Source organism: Podarcis cretensis, assembly GCF_951804945.1.
Source record: "Podarcis cretensis genome assembly, chromosome: 3".
NCBI classification, from domain to species: Eukaryota; Metazoa; Chordata; class Lepidosauria; order Squamata; family Lacertidae; genus Podarcis; species Podarcis cretensis.
In genome coordinates this window covers 44,269,960-44,286,798 of record NC_137172.1, presented here as the reverse complement: position 1 = coordinate 44,286,798, position 16,839 = coordinate 44,269,960, and the positions used below count along the sequence as shown (strand labels likewise).

General features: G+C 42.2%; 1 protein-coding gene across 9 annotated transcripts in view; it reads right to left on the bottom strand.

Moving 5' to 3' along the window:
- The window catches only part of SMYD3 (SET and MYND domain containing 3), a gene marked incomplete at its 5' end in the record, with an annotated part of 352,491 nt that overhangs the window by 71,451 nt on the left and 264,201 nt on the right, over nucleotides 1-16,839 (bottom strand). For all 9 annotated transcript variants that reach the window (XR_013836949.1, XR_013836950.1, XR_013836951.1 and 6 more), the window contains 3 exons: nucleotides 8,015-8,125; nucleotides 12,680-12,782; nucleotides 13,852-13,919. Coding sequence is in view for 5 of the 9 variants with exons in the window: in XM_079969531.1 (XP_079825657.1) it covers nucleotides 8,015-8,125; nucleotides 12,680-12,782; nucleotides 13,852-13,919 (282 nt within the window). The remainder of the gene's footprint in view (nucleotides 1-8,014; nucleotides 8,126-12,679; nucleotides 12,783-13,851; nucleotides 13,920-16,839) is intronic.

Genomic DNA, 16,839 nt, shown 5'->3' with positions numbered 1-16,839 from the left:
GGACATGACTAAACGACTAAACAACAACAACAGAAAGATAGGTTAGGCCGAGAGGCCTCTACTGGCCCAGGGTCGTCTAGTGAGCTTCATGGCCAAGTGAGAATTTGAAATCTTGTCTCCCAGGTCCTGGTCTGACATGCTAACCTGGCTCTCAATCACAGCAGTGGCTCTCAATCAATCTCTCAGTCATAGGGCCTAAGATGGTTGATGATGGGGAATTACTCCCTTAGCTACTTGGATCCCAAACTGTTTAGGGCTTTGGACATCAGTACTAGTACCCTGAATTGGGATCAGTACCTCACTGGCAGCCAGTGCAGAACTTTCAGGATGGGTGACACATGGTCCCATCAGACTTCCCCAGAAATTGTTAAAAACCATCCAATTTCAAGAAATATATATATATATATATATATATATATATATATATATATATATATAAATATATATATATATAGAGAGAGAGAGAAATATATTACTGTAATTCTAAAACAATGGAATTGAACAATATTTACTTCTGAGTAAACGTGATTGGCTTTTGCTCTAAATCTGTGATTCCCAATGTGGGGCGCACCCCCCACAGGGGGGCAATTCAATTTTTAAGGGGAGCAATTCAAGAATGAGTTATTAACAGTGGATGGCCTTTTAGGCTTCCTTCACGTGAATAGGAGGTCACTAAACAAACAAACAAACAAACAAACAAACAAACAAACAAACAGGCATGGGGAGTGGGAGGCATCAGGATTTTAGAGATGCTTAGGTGGGCATGGCCAGAAAATGGTTGGGAACCACTGTTCTAAATCTTCAGTGCCTTGACCAGCTTCTGAGCAGTCCCTGTTTAAAATATTTGCCACTCATATAATGTAATCTTAACATTGCAAATTAATGCACTAATTCAAGGTAGATCAATGCTAGGGTTTCAGCTTATGAGCATGCATTTTTTTCTACATCATGAAATATTACCTGTAGCAATGTATGTACCAAATAATACCACAAACCAAGGATACTACAGGAGCAAGAGCTGATTGCTAGCAAGTACAGAGCTTCTGTTAGTTTTTCAGTTTTGAATACAGAAGTAATAACCTTAAAGATATGGCTGAAATGGGTGATAGTAAAGCTGTAATCTATACATTTTCCACTAATAATGGCTCTCAAAGAAGACCATGTTCAGAATTTTGCAGCGCTCACAGGAGACTACCGCACTTTATTAATTTTGCACTCGTGAACTAGACTGCCAGACATTACAAAATGTGACAGGTCTTTTTTTAAAAAAAAAACCCACATATGAGTTTGTTGATATAGTGGCTCATTATCTCAAATAGGAATAGCAGATATTCAAGGGGTAGATTTCTAAATTGATGCTGATGACTTATGCATTCTATGAAAGACGATACCATAATTTTCTCTGTGGAGGTAATGCTTGTAGAATGTAGGCATTTAATACTTACCTGAAGACAAAACAAAGTATTCCTTTGCCAGCTTAGCATTTGTAATTTTTTCCTAATGCTATTTGTAAGGTACGTTAGTAGTGAGAGTTCTAGGGGAAAATAAACCTCTTGTAGAATTTCTCTTCAGTTGCAACACTATGAAGGCAAAATATGACAACCTACTATTTAACGTATGGGATTTTAGGAGGGGCGCTGCTGGATGGACAAACTAATAATTACAAAAAGATTTTTAAAACATTAGATTTAACCTGAAATTTATGGGCTGGTAAAATGTAAACCAAGTAAACAAAGAACTTATCCAAACACGTGGGAGGTGCAGTTAAATCTAGCATTTTAATTTTATGAGTATCATTGCGATGGTGTTGGTTTTGCTTTAATTTTACTATAAAGGGATAACTGATACAGAAATTCAGCAGCAATACTTTTTGGTAGGAGACATTCTTAAAATGCTAAGCAAATATATGGAAATTTCAGGGGGAGGGTAGACTGTTTCAGAAAAGAAGGTCTGCTCTCACCTCACCACATTGTCATAGGTTCCTGTGACCAGAATACAGAATATGCTTCAGGTTGAGCATGTTTGAGTTGCGCTCCGTGGCAACCCAGAAGTAACGGAGCGCGTTACTTCCGGGTTTCGCCGCTCGCGCAGGCGCTCAAAATGCGTGCACAGACGTGCCGTCACTAGTTATGTTTGCTTCTGGATGCGAACAGGGCTCTGGAACGGATCCCGTTCGCATCCCAAGGTACCACTGTAGGCCATTGTGTTTGGTGTAACTATGTGACAACTACCGCCACTGAAAGTGAGTGACTCATGGGTTCCTTTGGATATAGATGGCAACAGCCACCTTCTGTTCCATCAGGGAAAAGGGTGGGGTATAAATAAATACATAAAACAGCAGTAGCAGCAGCAGCAGCAGCATAGCTGTCCCATACAGTGATCAAACCTGCAACTTTGGCATTATCAGCACCACACTCTAACCAACTGAGATATCCACCTGAGTGGATATTCCACTATACTGCATGCAGGGAGTTGGAAGAGATGATTCTCAGGATCCCTTCCAATTGTACAATTCTATGAACACCAGGCCCCAAGCAACCATTTGGGGCAAGTGGCACAGATGGAAGTACATCCCCTATAATCTGCACCATTCTGCATGTTTTCAAACATCTCTATACAACAAAGAGAACTGTGCAGTGCTTATTGGATCACACCACTTGCTTTCATCGGTACAGTGGATGCTGTGGGTTCACAACCTGCAGCGGTGCGTCTGCACACACATGGATTGCGATTTAGCGCTTCTGTGCACGTGCGACCGCCGAAACCCAGAAGTAACCCATTCTGGTACTTCCGGGTTTTGGCGGGTCCGTAACCCGAAAAAACAAAACCTGAAGTGTCTGTAACCCGAGGTATGTCTGTAATTGTAAGGATGAACAGATCATCCTTTCTCCTGTCCATGCTAGCTTCATATATCTTCATTCATAACTCTGTTCCCTCCCATTTTCACATATATCAACTGCCACTGTTTCCAGGGTCCCACACTCTGCAGAGTATAGGGCAGCTGCTGCTTCCTTCCTTCAGAAGCACAGGCTGCACACCTTTCCTGTCTTCCCATCAGTCCAAGGAAGCCCTGCTCATCGTGGGGGAAAGCAGACAACACAGCTTACAATTTCCCACTGGTTCCTTATCCTCCCTCGCTCTGCATCCTGCCCTTTCCATAACTCCTTGTGAGGTGAAGAGACTAGAAATTTGCAGCTTCTCATCAGCCCATCCTTACCCATCTGCAGCCCATCTGGGCTGTTTCTTAGTTGGACTAGTTGTGGGAGCAGTCAGTGGGACAGGGGTGCTTACTTGATCTCCCATCGCTGGCAATGCCGTGACTTATTGAGAGGCAAAGGGACAAGACAGCAGTTATGTTGGATTCTTGGAGGTTTTTACACAGAGGCTGGATGGCCATCTGTCATGGATGCTTTAGCTGAGATTCCTGCATTGCAGGGGGCTGGACCAGATGACCCTTGGGTCCCTTCCAACTCTAAGATTCTAGGTTGCCATAGAATTTGTTGACACAAATGTACTGCCACGGCTAATTTGATGTTCCTGCTGGGTCGTTTGCACTGCACTGACTGAGCCCCTCGCCGTCTTAGTAAGCTCCAGTGTCACCAGTGATGGGACACTGGGTAAGCACTGCTGTCTCATCACCTCCTTGCTAGTCTCCACTGAAGGATCGTCTCCACCCCCATCATTCTGCCCAAACACTGAGGTCCAGCACCAAGGGCCTTCTGGTGGTTCCCTCGCTGCGAGAAGCCAAGTTACAGGGAACAAGGCAGAGGGCCTTCTTGGTAGTGGCACCCGCCCTGTGGAATGCCCTCCCACCAGATGTCAAAGAGAAAAATAACTACCAAACTTTTAGAAGACATCTGAAGGCAGCCCTGTTTAGGGAAACTTTTAATGTTTAATAGGTTATTGTATTTTAGTGTTTTGTTGGAAGCCGCCCAGAGTGGCTGGGGAAACCCAGCCAGATGGGCGGGGTATAAATAATAAATTTTATTTATTATTATTATTATTGTTGTTGTTGTTGTTGTTGTTGTGAGCAAATAGTTGGTCTTGCATCTTCTCCCTATATCTGCTAATGGGATTTGAAAATCCACATGGAACTCGAAACTTTCATTAGATTCTACTAGATTTTCAGACACAGCATTTATGTCATGTGAAAGATCACATAAAACTTGGGATATTATCAGAGAAGGAACCATCATGAAAATTGAATAAAGTGCTGTCTGAATGCAACCCTCGTGGGACTTGCTAAGTGAGCATGCCTCAGATTGTGCTGCCAACACAGCTACAGTTAAATAAGCTATGGTGCTCTCAGGTTAATCACTTTGCGCAAATAATTATACCTTAAAATACTTAATCAAACAATACTGTACTTTAACATAGATTGCTTGCACAAAACTCCTCCAAAATATGCCTTGGATAGTAATTACATGTGAAACAAATAAAAAAGCACTAATCATCTTCTGATAATTATCAGAAAACAGCTGTGATAGGAAATTGGTTACAAACTGATTTTTCAATAGCCACAAGTGTGCACTCACTCATAAAATTATTCAGCACAAGGACTGGCCAGGAGCCAGTGAAGGACGAAAATAAATCTGGTATCACTGTAAAGAAGAGAGTTCAGGCCCAACATATTGCATACTGAGAGATTAACTGACAGTTTTATGAAATCCATGGCCTATGGAGTAACAGTTTGTAAAAAAGAAATCACTGTAATTGTATCAATACAGCTCAGTAGTTGCACACAGAGGGAAAAACAGAGATGAACACAAGGGAGTTAGGTCTGACTACAGATTTTAAAAGCCAGAAAAAAACTGTAAAGGGATTCTGCCTGGTGAAAAAAAAATATAGGTTATAGCGTTTTACCAGGAATTCCTGTATGCTGTCAATATTCTTTGGTTGAGTAAATTCATGTTATAGGAATAAATTCACAGAGATAATAGAGGTTGCCTTTAAGGACGGATTACTGTAATGTGCTCTGGGTGGGGCTGCCATTGAAGCTAGTTTAAAAGCTTGCAGTGGGTGCAGAACGTAGTGGCCAGGCTGTTGAGTGAAGAGCCCAGCTACATGTACATAGCATGTGTACCGACAGGTCTACACTGGCTGCCAGTTTGCTACCAAGTGGCATTTAAGGTCTTGTTATTAATATATAAAGCCCTAAACAACTTGGAGTCAGGTTATCAGAAGGAACATCTTCTCCCATGTAGACCTGCTAGGTCACTAAGACCTTTTGAAGATGCCCTGTTAATTGTGCCGCAAGCTGTCACTTTTTCTTGCAACAATGAAGCCACAGGCCTCCTCAGTGGTGATGCCAACATTATGGAATGTCTTCCCCTCTGCTATGGTTTTGCCAATGGTGGATGCACAGACATTTCTTGACCAATGAGGTGTATTTCTATTGCCTCTGGATTATGCTGCCGATGTTTCAATATGCTATTTTACTGTGCTATTCTACCAAGAAGCATATGGCTGTTGGGTTGTGGATTCTTTTTTTACAGTTGTATACAGCCTTGAGATTTTGCCTTGAAATGAAAAGCAGTCTAGGAATGATTTTAAAATTTAAAAAACAGTTACCAAATGAAAAACAGAAGAACTTCAGATTAGAACTCGTCTGAGGTGCTCCACTAATGACAGTACTGGGCATGTGGCCCTTAATTTTTTCTGGATAAAGCAGCATTACCAAAGCCTGCAAGATAGCTTGCAAGGGACTTTATCACTAGACAAATTAAATTTTCTTCTGTAAAAAGAGAGAGAGAAGAAAAGCAACAAAAGTGGAACCGTAAGCCTATGCAAAAGAGTCCATAGGAAGAATCAGAGCACTGTTTACTTTTCATTAGTGGAAAATATACCTTGTGACAAGCCTTAATGAATGTAATGTGAGTAACTCCAAGGGCTGGAGTTCCAAATATGTGGATTTCTTTTCTTTTTCTTTTTTCAAAATGCTTTTTATTAGATTTTTCATTGGTTATTCATATACCATATTTTTCGCCCCATAGGACGCACCAGCCCATAGGATGCACCTAGTTTTTTGGGGGGGAAATAAAGGGAAAAAAATTATTTCCCCCCCAGGTGCTCTGCACTAATCCCGAAGCTTGGGGCGTGCGGAGTTCAGCGCGCCCCAAGTTTCTGGGTGCCGGCAAGCTCTCCCACAGCTAGCGGATAGCTTCCTGAAGCCTGGAGAGCGAGAGGGGTCGGTGCGCACTGACCCCCTTCGCTCTCCAGGCTTCAGTGAAAGCCTGCATTCGCCCCATAGGACGCACACACATTTCCCCTTCATTTTTGGAGGGGAAAAAGTGCGTCCTATAGGGCGAAAAATACGGTACATATTCAGCCCTTTCTTTTCTTTTTTTACATATACTGTGTACATATATAGACCAGACAGTATCCGTATTTCTTCACAAGTGACTTCCCACCACTTCACTGCGGCTTCATCTGCCTTCTTTGTATTTATAACTGCTTTGCTTTGCAGTCTCATTCTTTGGGTTTTTGGCTAGTTCTTTCTCATTTATATTTATCTCTTTTCTAATTTGCTCCATTTTATTCTTTCTAATTTTCTTCTGGATGGCATTTTGTTGGGTACAGAAGCCTCGCATAAAAGCCTTGCTTGCGTCCCAAATCACCCTGATGTCCATTTCCTGATTTGTGTTTATTTCAAAAAATTCTTTTAAAGTCTTGTGCTTTTAAAAATATTTTTCCATCATTCAAGATATTTTCCTTCATTCTCCATCTCCATCTCGTTCTCCTGCTGTTTCTTAATTCTAGAATAACTGGGTTATGGTCTGAAATTAATCTTGGTTGTATTTCTGTGGGGTTTTTTTTTTTCTTTGTTTTTTCAATATTAAATTATTTGACAGCCATATTCCATCTATTTTCCCTGCTGATTGTTTTGCCTCTGAGAAGTGCATGGATTACCGTATTTTTTGCCCCATAGGACGCACCGGCCCATAGGACGCACCAAGTTTTTTTGGGGGGGAAATAAAGAAAAAAAAATTATTCCCCCCCAGGCGCTTGTGGGGCCGACAGCGGGGAGAAGCGCTCTTCTCCCCACTGCCCGCCTTCAGACCAGGTCCGGGGACAGTGGGAAGACGTGCTGCGCCTCCTAGCTGTCCCCGGAACTTGTGGGGCTGGCGGCGGAGAGAAGCACGCGGGAGACAGCGGGATGGTGGCGTTCCGCCTCCCCGCTGTCCCCCGACCTTATGGGGCTGGCGCTGGGGCTCTCCTGAAGCCTGGAGAGCGAGAGGGGTCGGTGCGCACCAACCCCTCTCCCTCTCCAGGCTTCAGCGAAAGCCTGCATTCACCCCATAGGACGCACACACATTTCCCCTTCATTTTTGGAGGGGAAAAATGCGTCCTATAGGGCGAAAAATACGGTACTTCTCGTTCGGGTGTTTAAGTTTCCAAACATCGTTTAAATTCAGATTATCCACCACCTGAAAGGAGGTCTGTGGTAGTCTTCTCTTTTTTATTCTTTCTCTCTCGCTGTTCTATCTAGTTCTAATGAGGTTACTCTATTGAAATCGCCTAGTAGTGCTATATTTTCATTACTACAATCCAATAATCTTTCCTCCAGTAATTTGTAAAATTCTACCTTTCTTTCAATTTGGGGTGTAGATTCCTATTACAATTATTTTCTCTCTTTCATATATTATTTGCACTCCTACAATTCTGCCTTCTTCATCCTTAAATAATAATTTCGGATCTAACTTTGGATTAGCATAAATTACAATTCCTCTTGTTTTGGATATGTTGGACAAAATAAAAATCTGTTCATTTCTTTATTTCGTAAAGGCGATAAGAAACGCCAGCCCCTAAAAGTCAGCAGAAGAGTCAACCCATAGTCTCATCCTTTGAACTGATACTTATTTATTGCTATTCTTTCATTCATATGGGTATTTTTTCAGAATAAAAGCAGATACAAAGCCAAAGGCCATTTGCAGTTAGACCCCGAGGGCACCATCAGAAAGGCATGAAACTGTGTATCTATTGTGCTGCCCAGAAGTGGGCTCAAACAACTCACCTTGCTTTGTGAATGGCACATAGGGCAGTCACATTCAAAACAATATTGGCGCTTCAGGTGCTGCTGACGATCAGGAGTAGGCATCATTGTTTCAATATAGCTGATGGTGAGCTGCAGACAACAAAGCAGGGGAAATTCTGTGGTAATTTGACAAAAGATTGCATATTATCCGCTGCTAAAATACGAGGGATCCTAAGTTTAAAGTATCATGCAATCATCTATGAATGACAACAGATACATCCATGAATGACAACCTAACCAACCACACAGGATCAGTTGTGAGAATAAAATGGGAGGAATCCCACTGTTCCTCACCCTGCCCATAGAAGAAATGTTTGATGCAAATATCATGGATGAGCTCCATTTGGCTCTTACTCTGGCTCTGGCACATGGAAGAGGTACAGAGCTTTTACTTCTGCTTTCAAATAAACCCCAGTTTAGTGTTATGTCTGAAGCTTAAACTCTGACTGAAACAAGCCAATTTGGTAGACTAAGTCCTGATGTTGGTTTGTTTCAATAGGCTATAGCTAAGACTAACCACAGGGGACACGGGTGGCATGGGTCTAAACCACTGTGCCTCTTGGGCTTGCTGATCAGAAGGTCAGCTGTTCGAATCCCCACAACGGTAACCCGAGGTACCACTGTAGATAAATAGGTACCGCTCCGGCGGGAAGGTAAACGGCATTTCCGTGCGCTGCTCTGGTTTCGCCAGAGAAAAAACTGTCTGCGGACAAACACCAGCTCCCTCAGCCTGTAAAGCCAGATGAGTACCGCAACCCCAGAGTCGTCTGTGACTGGACTTAACTGTCAGGGGTCATTTACCTTTTTTAAAGACTAACCACAGGTTATCTGAGTTTGGATATACAGTGGACTCTCGGGTTACGTGACCTTTGGGTAATGTAACTTTCGGGTTGCAAACGAGGCAAACCCGGAAGTGTATTTCACCTGGTTTCGCCACACACGCATGCGCAGAAGCGCTCTATCACGGCGCATGTGTGTGCAGAAGCGGCACCTCTACTTGCGAATTTTTCAGGGTATGTATGGACCCCTGGAATGAATTACATTCGTATCCAGAGGGTCCACTGTAATGCAAAACTGGGGTTAATTAACAAGAGAAGCAAAAGTTTCTGAGAGGGGGAGCGTATGAGCCTGGGGCTTATTCAAATGATAACCTAGTTTATCATTACATTCACAAAATGCTCGTTTATAAAGCTATTGTACTACCAACTTTACTGTACGCTTGTGAAACATGGACCACTTATAAACGCCATCTCCAACTCCTAGAAAGATTCCATCAACCGTGCCTGAAAAATTTAACACATCACTTGGGAAAATAGGCGAACTAATGCCAGTGTACTAGAAGAAGCAAAGATCACCAGTGTCAAAGCAATGATTCTTCCAACATCAACTTCGCTGAACAGGTCATGTTGTCTGGGTGCCTGGTTATCATCTTCCAAAGCAACTACTCTATTCCCAACTTAAGAATGGAAAGCGAAATACCAGTGACCAACAAAAGAGGTTTAAAGATGCTCTCAAGGCAAATCTTAAAAAATGTAGTATAAGCACTGATAACTGGGAAACACTGGCTTGCGAGCGCTCCAACTGGAAAACAGCCTTTACCAAAGGTGTGGTGGACTTTGAAGAAGCAGAAACTCAGGGCAAAAAGGAGATATGAGCTAAGAGGAAGGCACGTTTGGCAAACCCTCATCATGAACAACTCCTGCCCAGAAACCTACTGTATGTTCCCAGTATGGAAGGACATGTGGATCCAGAATTGTACTCCACAATCACTTATAGACTCACTATTAAGACCATTTGTCTTCCATGAAAACGGTCTTAACAGTGAGTCCATAAGTGACTCTTACTCAGCTACAAGTGATGGCCAAAGAAGAAGAAAAGAAAGAAGTTTTCTGAATAGCAGCCATAGATTCTGCAGCCATAGATTCAAGGATGCTTAACAACTCCTTAACTGCTTTGAAGAGGGCACACTGTGCTTCATTCATCATTTTTATTCTTACTCAAAGCTTATTTTGGTGGGATTCTAACCTGTACAAGTTATTTTTTGGTAGCGATCAAAAGCATAAGAGATATCCAATTATATTTTTGATGGTGTGGACATTAATGTGTTCAGGAAGCTGTATCATCCATAAAACAAATTGGGATTCCTTAATACATTATTAATTTGTAAAATATTATTCACTGTGTTACCAAAAAGGGAATATCTATTCATAGAAAATACTGTTCTCCCAGTCCCAGCTGCAGGTTTTATTAAAAAAAAAACCCCCAGCATTTTTTCTTGTTAGTGGAGGGTTAATCAAAGGTGGTTGGATGGTGAACTTACTCTGCAAGACTGTCTGTTCTGATAACTGAAGAAGACTATTCATTTAAAGATATGAAATGTGACAAGCATTGGCTAATAGGCTTTAATTCAGTGCAGATAGGTTTGAAATACCTGCGCCTGGTGCTCTGGTTATTATATGAATACTATATGCTGAACATGAAGATTTATAGAGTGCATAGAATTAGATAGCCACCCCAAGGGAGCAGCAGAATTGGTTCGAGCAGAGCCAAGGCTGAATGGCAATTCAAATGTAAGTGAAACATTGAGATTGCTTAACTCAGAGTTACGGAATCTTTAGAACAGAAGCCAACTAAATATTTGATTTCTTTTAAATGTAGCAAGAAGTTGAATTTATTCATGAATGAGTCACAATGGTCTGCAGGCAGGCCATTAGGGCTTTCTGCTTTTTGTTCCCAACTTTGTATTTTTCCTTTTTCTCTCTCTTTCCAAACACAGAAAGAGTTAAAACATTTGGAGCCGGACATGGCAGAAAAATGAAAACTGGAGCTCCCACTCTAACAAGGTTGAGGTGTTATAATTGCTTCTGAGTGACTAGGATCAGATTTGAGACTCAAGTAGCCTTGTAATTAGAAGCAGACACTGTCAAATAACTACAGCTGTTCTATAGTGGTTTCAGTCTTCCTTATATTAAACCCAGTTATATATGGGCCAGAAAGGGGTCCTATTGCTTCATCACAGAACAAGAATGTTAAGCTTGTCTTCTTATCCTTGCTGATTCTGCCTTTAGCAGTACTGTACTGCTGTGACTTCCAGGAGATTCCCTTTAACTAACTGTATGATTGTAGGCATGTCTACTCAAGAATTCAATGGGACTTATTCTCAGGTAAGCGGATAAAGGATTGCAGACTAAGAGGGCTGCATTGGATGGAACCACAGGAGAAAATAACTCAGAAAAAGGTCAATCTGGTTGTGACCAGGTTTGGGTAATTTTGCCTAGTCATTAAAGTCAGTGGCATCTTCCAAAGACTGGATTTAGAGACTCTTAGCAAGTTTATAGATAAGGACAGAAAGGCAGGGTGTCATTGAGAAGTTTGGTTTCATGGACAATCTGCATGTGCCTTGGGACTATATGTCTAATTTGTATGTGTAATTTGTGTAATGTGTGATTATCCTTCAGAATACAGGGAATTTAGCTGACTCCCTTTTGGAAAGGACTCTCCCTTCCCAATCCATACTTAAGGCCCCACTGAACCTAGCTGTGACATTTCATAATTTTAAAGAGTAATAGTTCTATCCTATGCTTAAAAATCCTGTGTTCAATCTGTGCTAATTTGGGCCCCACTGGAATGTGAAAGGTTAATCCTGACTAAGTGGTGTCCCACTGATTTTAGTGGGAGCTATGTGCAGCTAATTTAGTCTGGCTCCAAGCTCATATGTTTCGAGTATTTTTACTGCAACCTTAACACCAATGCTATTTATTCTTGTATCACTACTACTGAGTGAGATGTTTTAATGTACAACAACAACCAACAGTGGAGTTGGACTTTTGTTGGAATAAACAACTAAAACTGTGACTCAGATAAAAGGAGCTACCCATAAACTTTGCTGAGATCCAGCATTAGACAGCAAGCCCAAGAGATGAAGTCTGTGAACTCAACACCATATTATATTCAGGTAGATTGGTTCAGATACGCATGCACACTAAAGCTTATGCCCAGAACAAACTTGGTTGGTCTCTAAGGTGCTACTGGACAATTTTTAAAATTTATTTATTTATTTCAACCAGATTTTATTTTCCAAGTAGCAATCTTCTGAGGGCATGCATAGGATATGCCCATATTTGAAAAAGAAAATGGTGAGAAACAGTTCTCTGATAAGAAACACAAATCATTTGGGAAGGGCATTTCTCCAAGTCATTTTTAATAAAACCAACAAGGAAACGACCCCTGCCTTGTTGCTTTTCTTGCCAATGAAAGGTTTACTGCTTCAGCATGGTTTCAATCTGACAAATGCTTATTGTTGCAATGATTTAGTGAATGCAGCATTCCACCCAGAAGTATCGTAAGTGTTTTTTATCAGGGTAAAGGCACTCAAATACAACCAAAATGAAGTGCCTAGAGGAGGAATGGAGGGAGAAGAATTCATCAAGACTGCCAGTGATTTATGAGAGGTAATGATTATGAGACCCAGACAGTGTGAAGAGAAGATTCCCTTTATCATCTTCTTCCTGATAGCTACGAGATAGGAAGAAGCATCAATATATCATCAAAGTGTTAAAGCTGGTGGCCCTGCAGTCTGGAAGTTATTTAAGGAGATGCAACCGCTGCAGGTGTCTGTGACGGAAGAGAGAACAAGCTAATTACCTCTTCACCCATCTCAATGTCCCGGATGGAGCAGAGGTGGAGCCGGGGACCCTCAAAGACAATCACGCAGTTGGGATCACAACTGTTGTTCAGCAAAGACATGCTAAGGAAGGAAAACAACATCGGTTTAAAGGAAAAGGTGTCCAGGAGCAAATATGAAGTTTGACTAGAGAAGCCTCCACTCCTCATTCCCTCCCTGGTGTCTTGAATGCTTGTCAGCAGTATTTTAGGCCCAGTGCAAAGGGAGGCAAATGTAGTTTCCATGGCACCTGACATCCACATCAAGAACTCAGGTACATTGGAAAGTTACATTTCCCAGGTTCTCTTGTGCCTGGGCTGCTGCTGCTGCAGTGCTGAAGACACCAAGAAGGAAGTGGGGTACTTGGTTTACACACTCTGCTGGGAGACATGGAATCTACGCAGCCAAATACTAAAAGCAAGGCAAGTTTTAATTCCAAGACAGATACTTACAAAGTTTGGTGTTGTCGCCACCTTTCCCTGGCTTTTGACACTTGGGATGTATATTGTAGGACTCACCCTATTTTTGAGATTGTAAGTTGTTTTGAACTGTTTTAAATGGCTATAACCCGTTCTGGGACAACAAGGTAAAGGGCAGGCAATGAATTAAAATCATCATCATCACTTGTGGCCAATGGTCACTGATGGCATTTATGCCCCTTCCTACCATCACCCAATGCCAAAGAGGTGTTTGCTTCAATGTACTGCAAGTTGCGTGCTCATTAATTTCAGTTCCCTCTAGTGGTAGAAAGGGTCTTCTTCAAATATACAATATTATGGGTTGTGTTCAACCAAGTTTTACATACAGTAGACCCATGGAAATTAATAGACTTGGGTTAGTTCTGTCTACTAATTCCAATAGGTCTACTCTGAGTATTATTAACATTGGATATAACCTTCTGTCTGATGCTCCCTTCCCAACTCTGAATGCTGGGAATTCAACAGGCTCCAGTGCCATGCAGCTGAATTATCCAAGGCAGGGGGGAGGGAACACAGGAATTTTCCTGTGAATTGTTTTCATTTCTAAAATTTCTTGATTCATTACAGTACCTGTTTCTCCCCCCCCCCCCGAAGCCTGGGACTGAGTGCATCTCTGTGCAATAGAACTAGAATCCTGGAGGTTTTGCTTATGAGTTAAGGAATGCCCACAGTACCTGGGATAAAGGCCAACACCAACATTCTGCATCTCTCCATTGCTAATGCTGAAACAGTTGCAGGTCACCTGTAAAAACAAGGTTATAATCCATGATTAGTATTACTAGAGCCATTGAGAAACTTCGTATCCGAGTGAAAGAAATGTTGAAAATACAAGGCAGCAACTGCTGGGTAATTAGAGAGGGATATTCAAGTCCAGCACAGAGGTACCCTTTCATATTACAGCATTTAAATCTGGGACACAAAAAAATAATGAAGCCAATTAGGTGCTGAAATGCCAGTGTCCTTTAAAAGGCTGCCAAAATACAAGTTTAGATATATGCTGAGACCCCATTTTCTAGTCCGCAAGAAAACACACAGACACACACAGTTTCATCCTATGGACGTTTGCAGTGTTACATTAATCAAAACTGAATCACCAAATCTGCCTACAGAGTAATTTCACATGTCTTGACAGGAAAGCTGATTTAAATGAATATACAAACAGTAATAAAATGCCTTAACCCTCCCCCACAAAACACCCCACATTAATTAGTCTGTTATTTAACCCATTCATACTTCCCAACCATTTACAAAAGTCATACATCTTAATTATGTTTCTCCTGCTGCTATTGGAAACATAATTCGAGACAACACTTGTGAGCTATGTTTAGTCCATTTCTTTTATAAAAGCAATTAAAGTGTTACAAAAATATTGACCTTGTTTTTCAGTACATAAAAAAATTAACAACTCTTTCCAGCTGGGAGAAAAATCGCCCCATTTCTCTGAAATACTTTTCCTAAGTGTCTTACAATAGAGTCCTATAGATCTATGTGGTTTCAGCATTACAGAATTATTCATGCCAAGAGTTACAAGGCTGGTTAAAGCAGCGAGGCAAATATGCCCTGGCCTATTGCTCATCGCCATGTGTTTGATGCCTAAGACTGCTGATTTGGGAGGAAGAAATATGGAGAAGAGATTTTCTGTACATGTGGCGAAAGAGAGTGGAGAAGCAACAGGCAGTGGAAGGGTTAATCAAAATCCCCTTCCCTTGATGTCTACTCTGCTCCACATCACACATCCCTTCCAGAGTTGCATTTCCATTGTCAAAGCAGCTGTTGGGCTTTCATTACATGCACATGCTGCCTTGAGGACTGGGCCAGGTTGTTGTCTCACAGGCTGTTGTGATTCTAGGGAATCCTTCATTTAGTTATTACAAGCATTTATGGACCGCCCTTCATCTCAGTAGATCTCAAAGTGGGATACAAATTAAAAACTGCACAGAATTACATAAAAACCAATCCAAACAAAGAAAACAGTTAAAACAGCAAAGCAGACTAACTATCACAAATTAGTTCTTACAAAAAAAAAAGTGAAAATGCCTGAGCAAACAGTTGTAAGTCTTTCCCTCAATGCTGAAAGGATAACAAGTGTGCTTGCGTGGCAAGGCCCCAAACCCTTCCCCTTTGCTGGAATAAAGACACTTGACTTTATTTTAGGTTAATGGCCTAAAAAAGGCCACATCTTTATTGGTTACAGGATGTGAGTGATATTGGCTTAGGCATTGGAACCGAACCGACTATATCTAACTCCTGGCCGCCTGCAGGAAGTCTCAGAAGGGTTAACCACCAGTAGGGGGAGCCCTGTTGATGCACATCAACTAGGAACTCCCCCAGGGTCACCAACAGAGGTTGTGCCATGGCCCTAGCCCCCACCAGGGCTTCAGATGGGGCCACACCCCCTGGATTCCTTTAACGGAATACCCTTGAAATAGGAGGTGCCAATTTTCCAAGCAGAAAATATTCCTACCACGCCCCTTCAACAGGCGACCAACCAAGGTCCGCAGCAAGGTCAAAGGATTAAGAGCTTAATCTTAGGAAGGGATGGTGGGAGAACTGCGTGAGTGGGAACCAGAAAAAGAGGCGAGTTCCCGCTGGCAGACTGCTCACATAGAGCATGCCACGCCCCCTGGCCAACTGGATTGTTCCACCTAGGGCGTGACGCGGAAGGGACTCCCTATGACGCGGGGGCTAGCACACAGGGCGGGGTCATGTCCAGCCCGCAACTCCATTTGCCTGGGGAAGGGAAATGGCTTTCTCAGGGCAGGGTATTATACCAATGGGGCATCACTACAGAGAGAGGCCCTTTCTCATCTCAATGTATGAACACACTTCCCCAGGAATGGTTATGTGGAAAAGAACCTCCTCTGAAGGTCTTAAGGCACAGGCAGGATGAGCTCTGAGGTCCTTGGAGTTTAGAGGTTTGCTGGGAGCAAAAACAGATAAAGGTATGCAGTGCTTTCCCCCCTCAAAAAATGTTTAGGGGTACTCTTATTTTGACTCAAGAAAATCATCATTTTATAGTTCAAATCGGGGAAAATAAACACAGTAAATGGACAAAAGTACAAAGATTCACAAAATGTTTAAGGGTACATGTACCCCTGCGTCCGTCCAGAAAAAAAGGAGTGGCCCTTTTCTATCAAGTCAAGGAAGTGAATAATACACAAATAACACACACACAAAAAGAGCTTATGAAGATAAAGTCTTTTTCGACTAGTTTCAAGACACCTTCTGGTATAACTCCATTATGTGCACAAACAAGAAAGAACAAGGCAGGGGTCCATCGACAGCATATTTACAGATCTGGAATACATGAACAGTAAGCAGGGCCATACGAACTATAGATGCAAGCAAACGGTTGAAGTTGAGTAACCCTTTGACTGACCGAATTGAGATGTGAACTCTGTAACTCGAACTGGTATTGTAATGTCTCAGATACATGCAGGTAACTGAGAAAATGTAGGTAAAGGTAAAGGTAAAGGTACCCCTGCCCGTACGGGCCAGTCTTGACAGACTCTGGGGTTGTGCGCCCATCTCACTTAAGAGGCCAGGGGCCAGCGCTGTCCGGAGACACTTCCGGGTCACGTGGCCAGCGTGACATCGCTGCTCTGGCGAGCCAGAGCCGCACACGGAAACGCCGTTTACCTTCCCGCTGGTAAGCGGTCCCT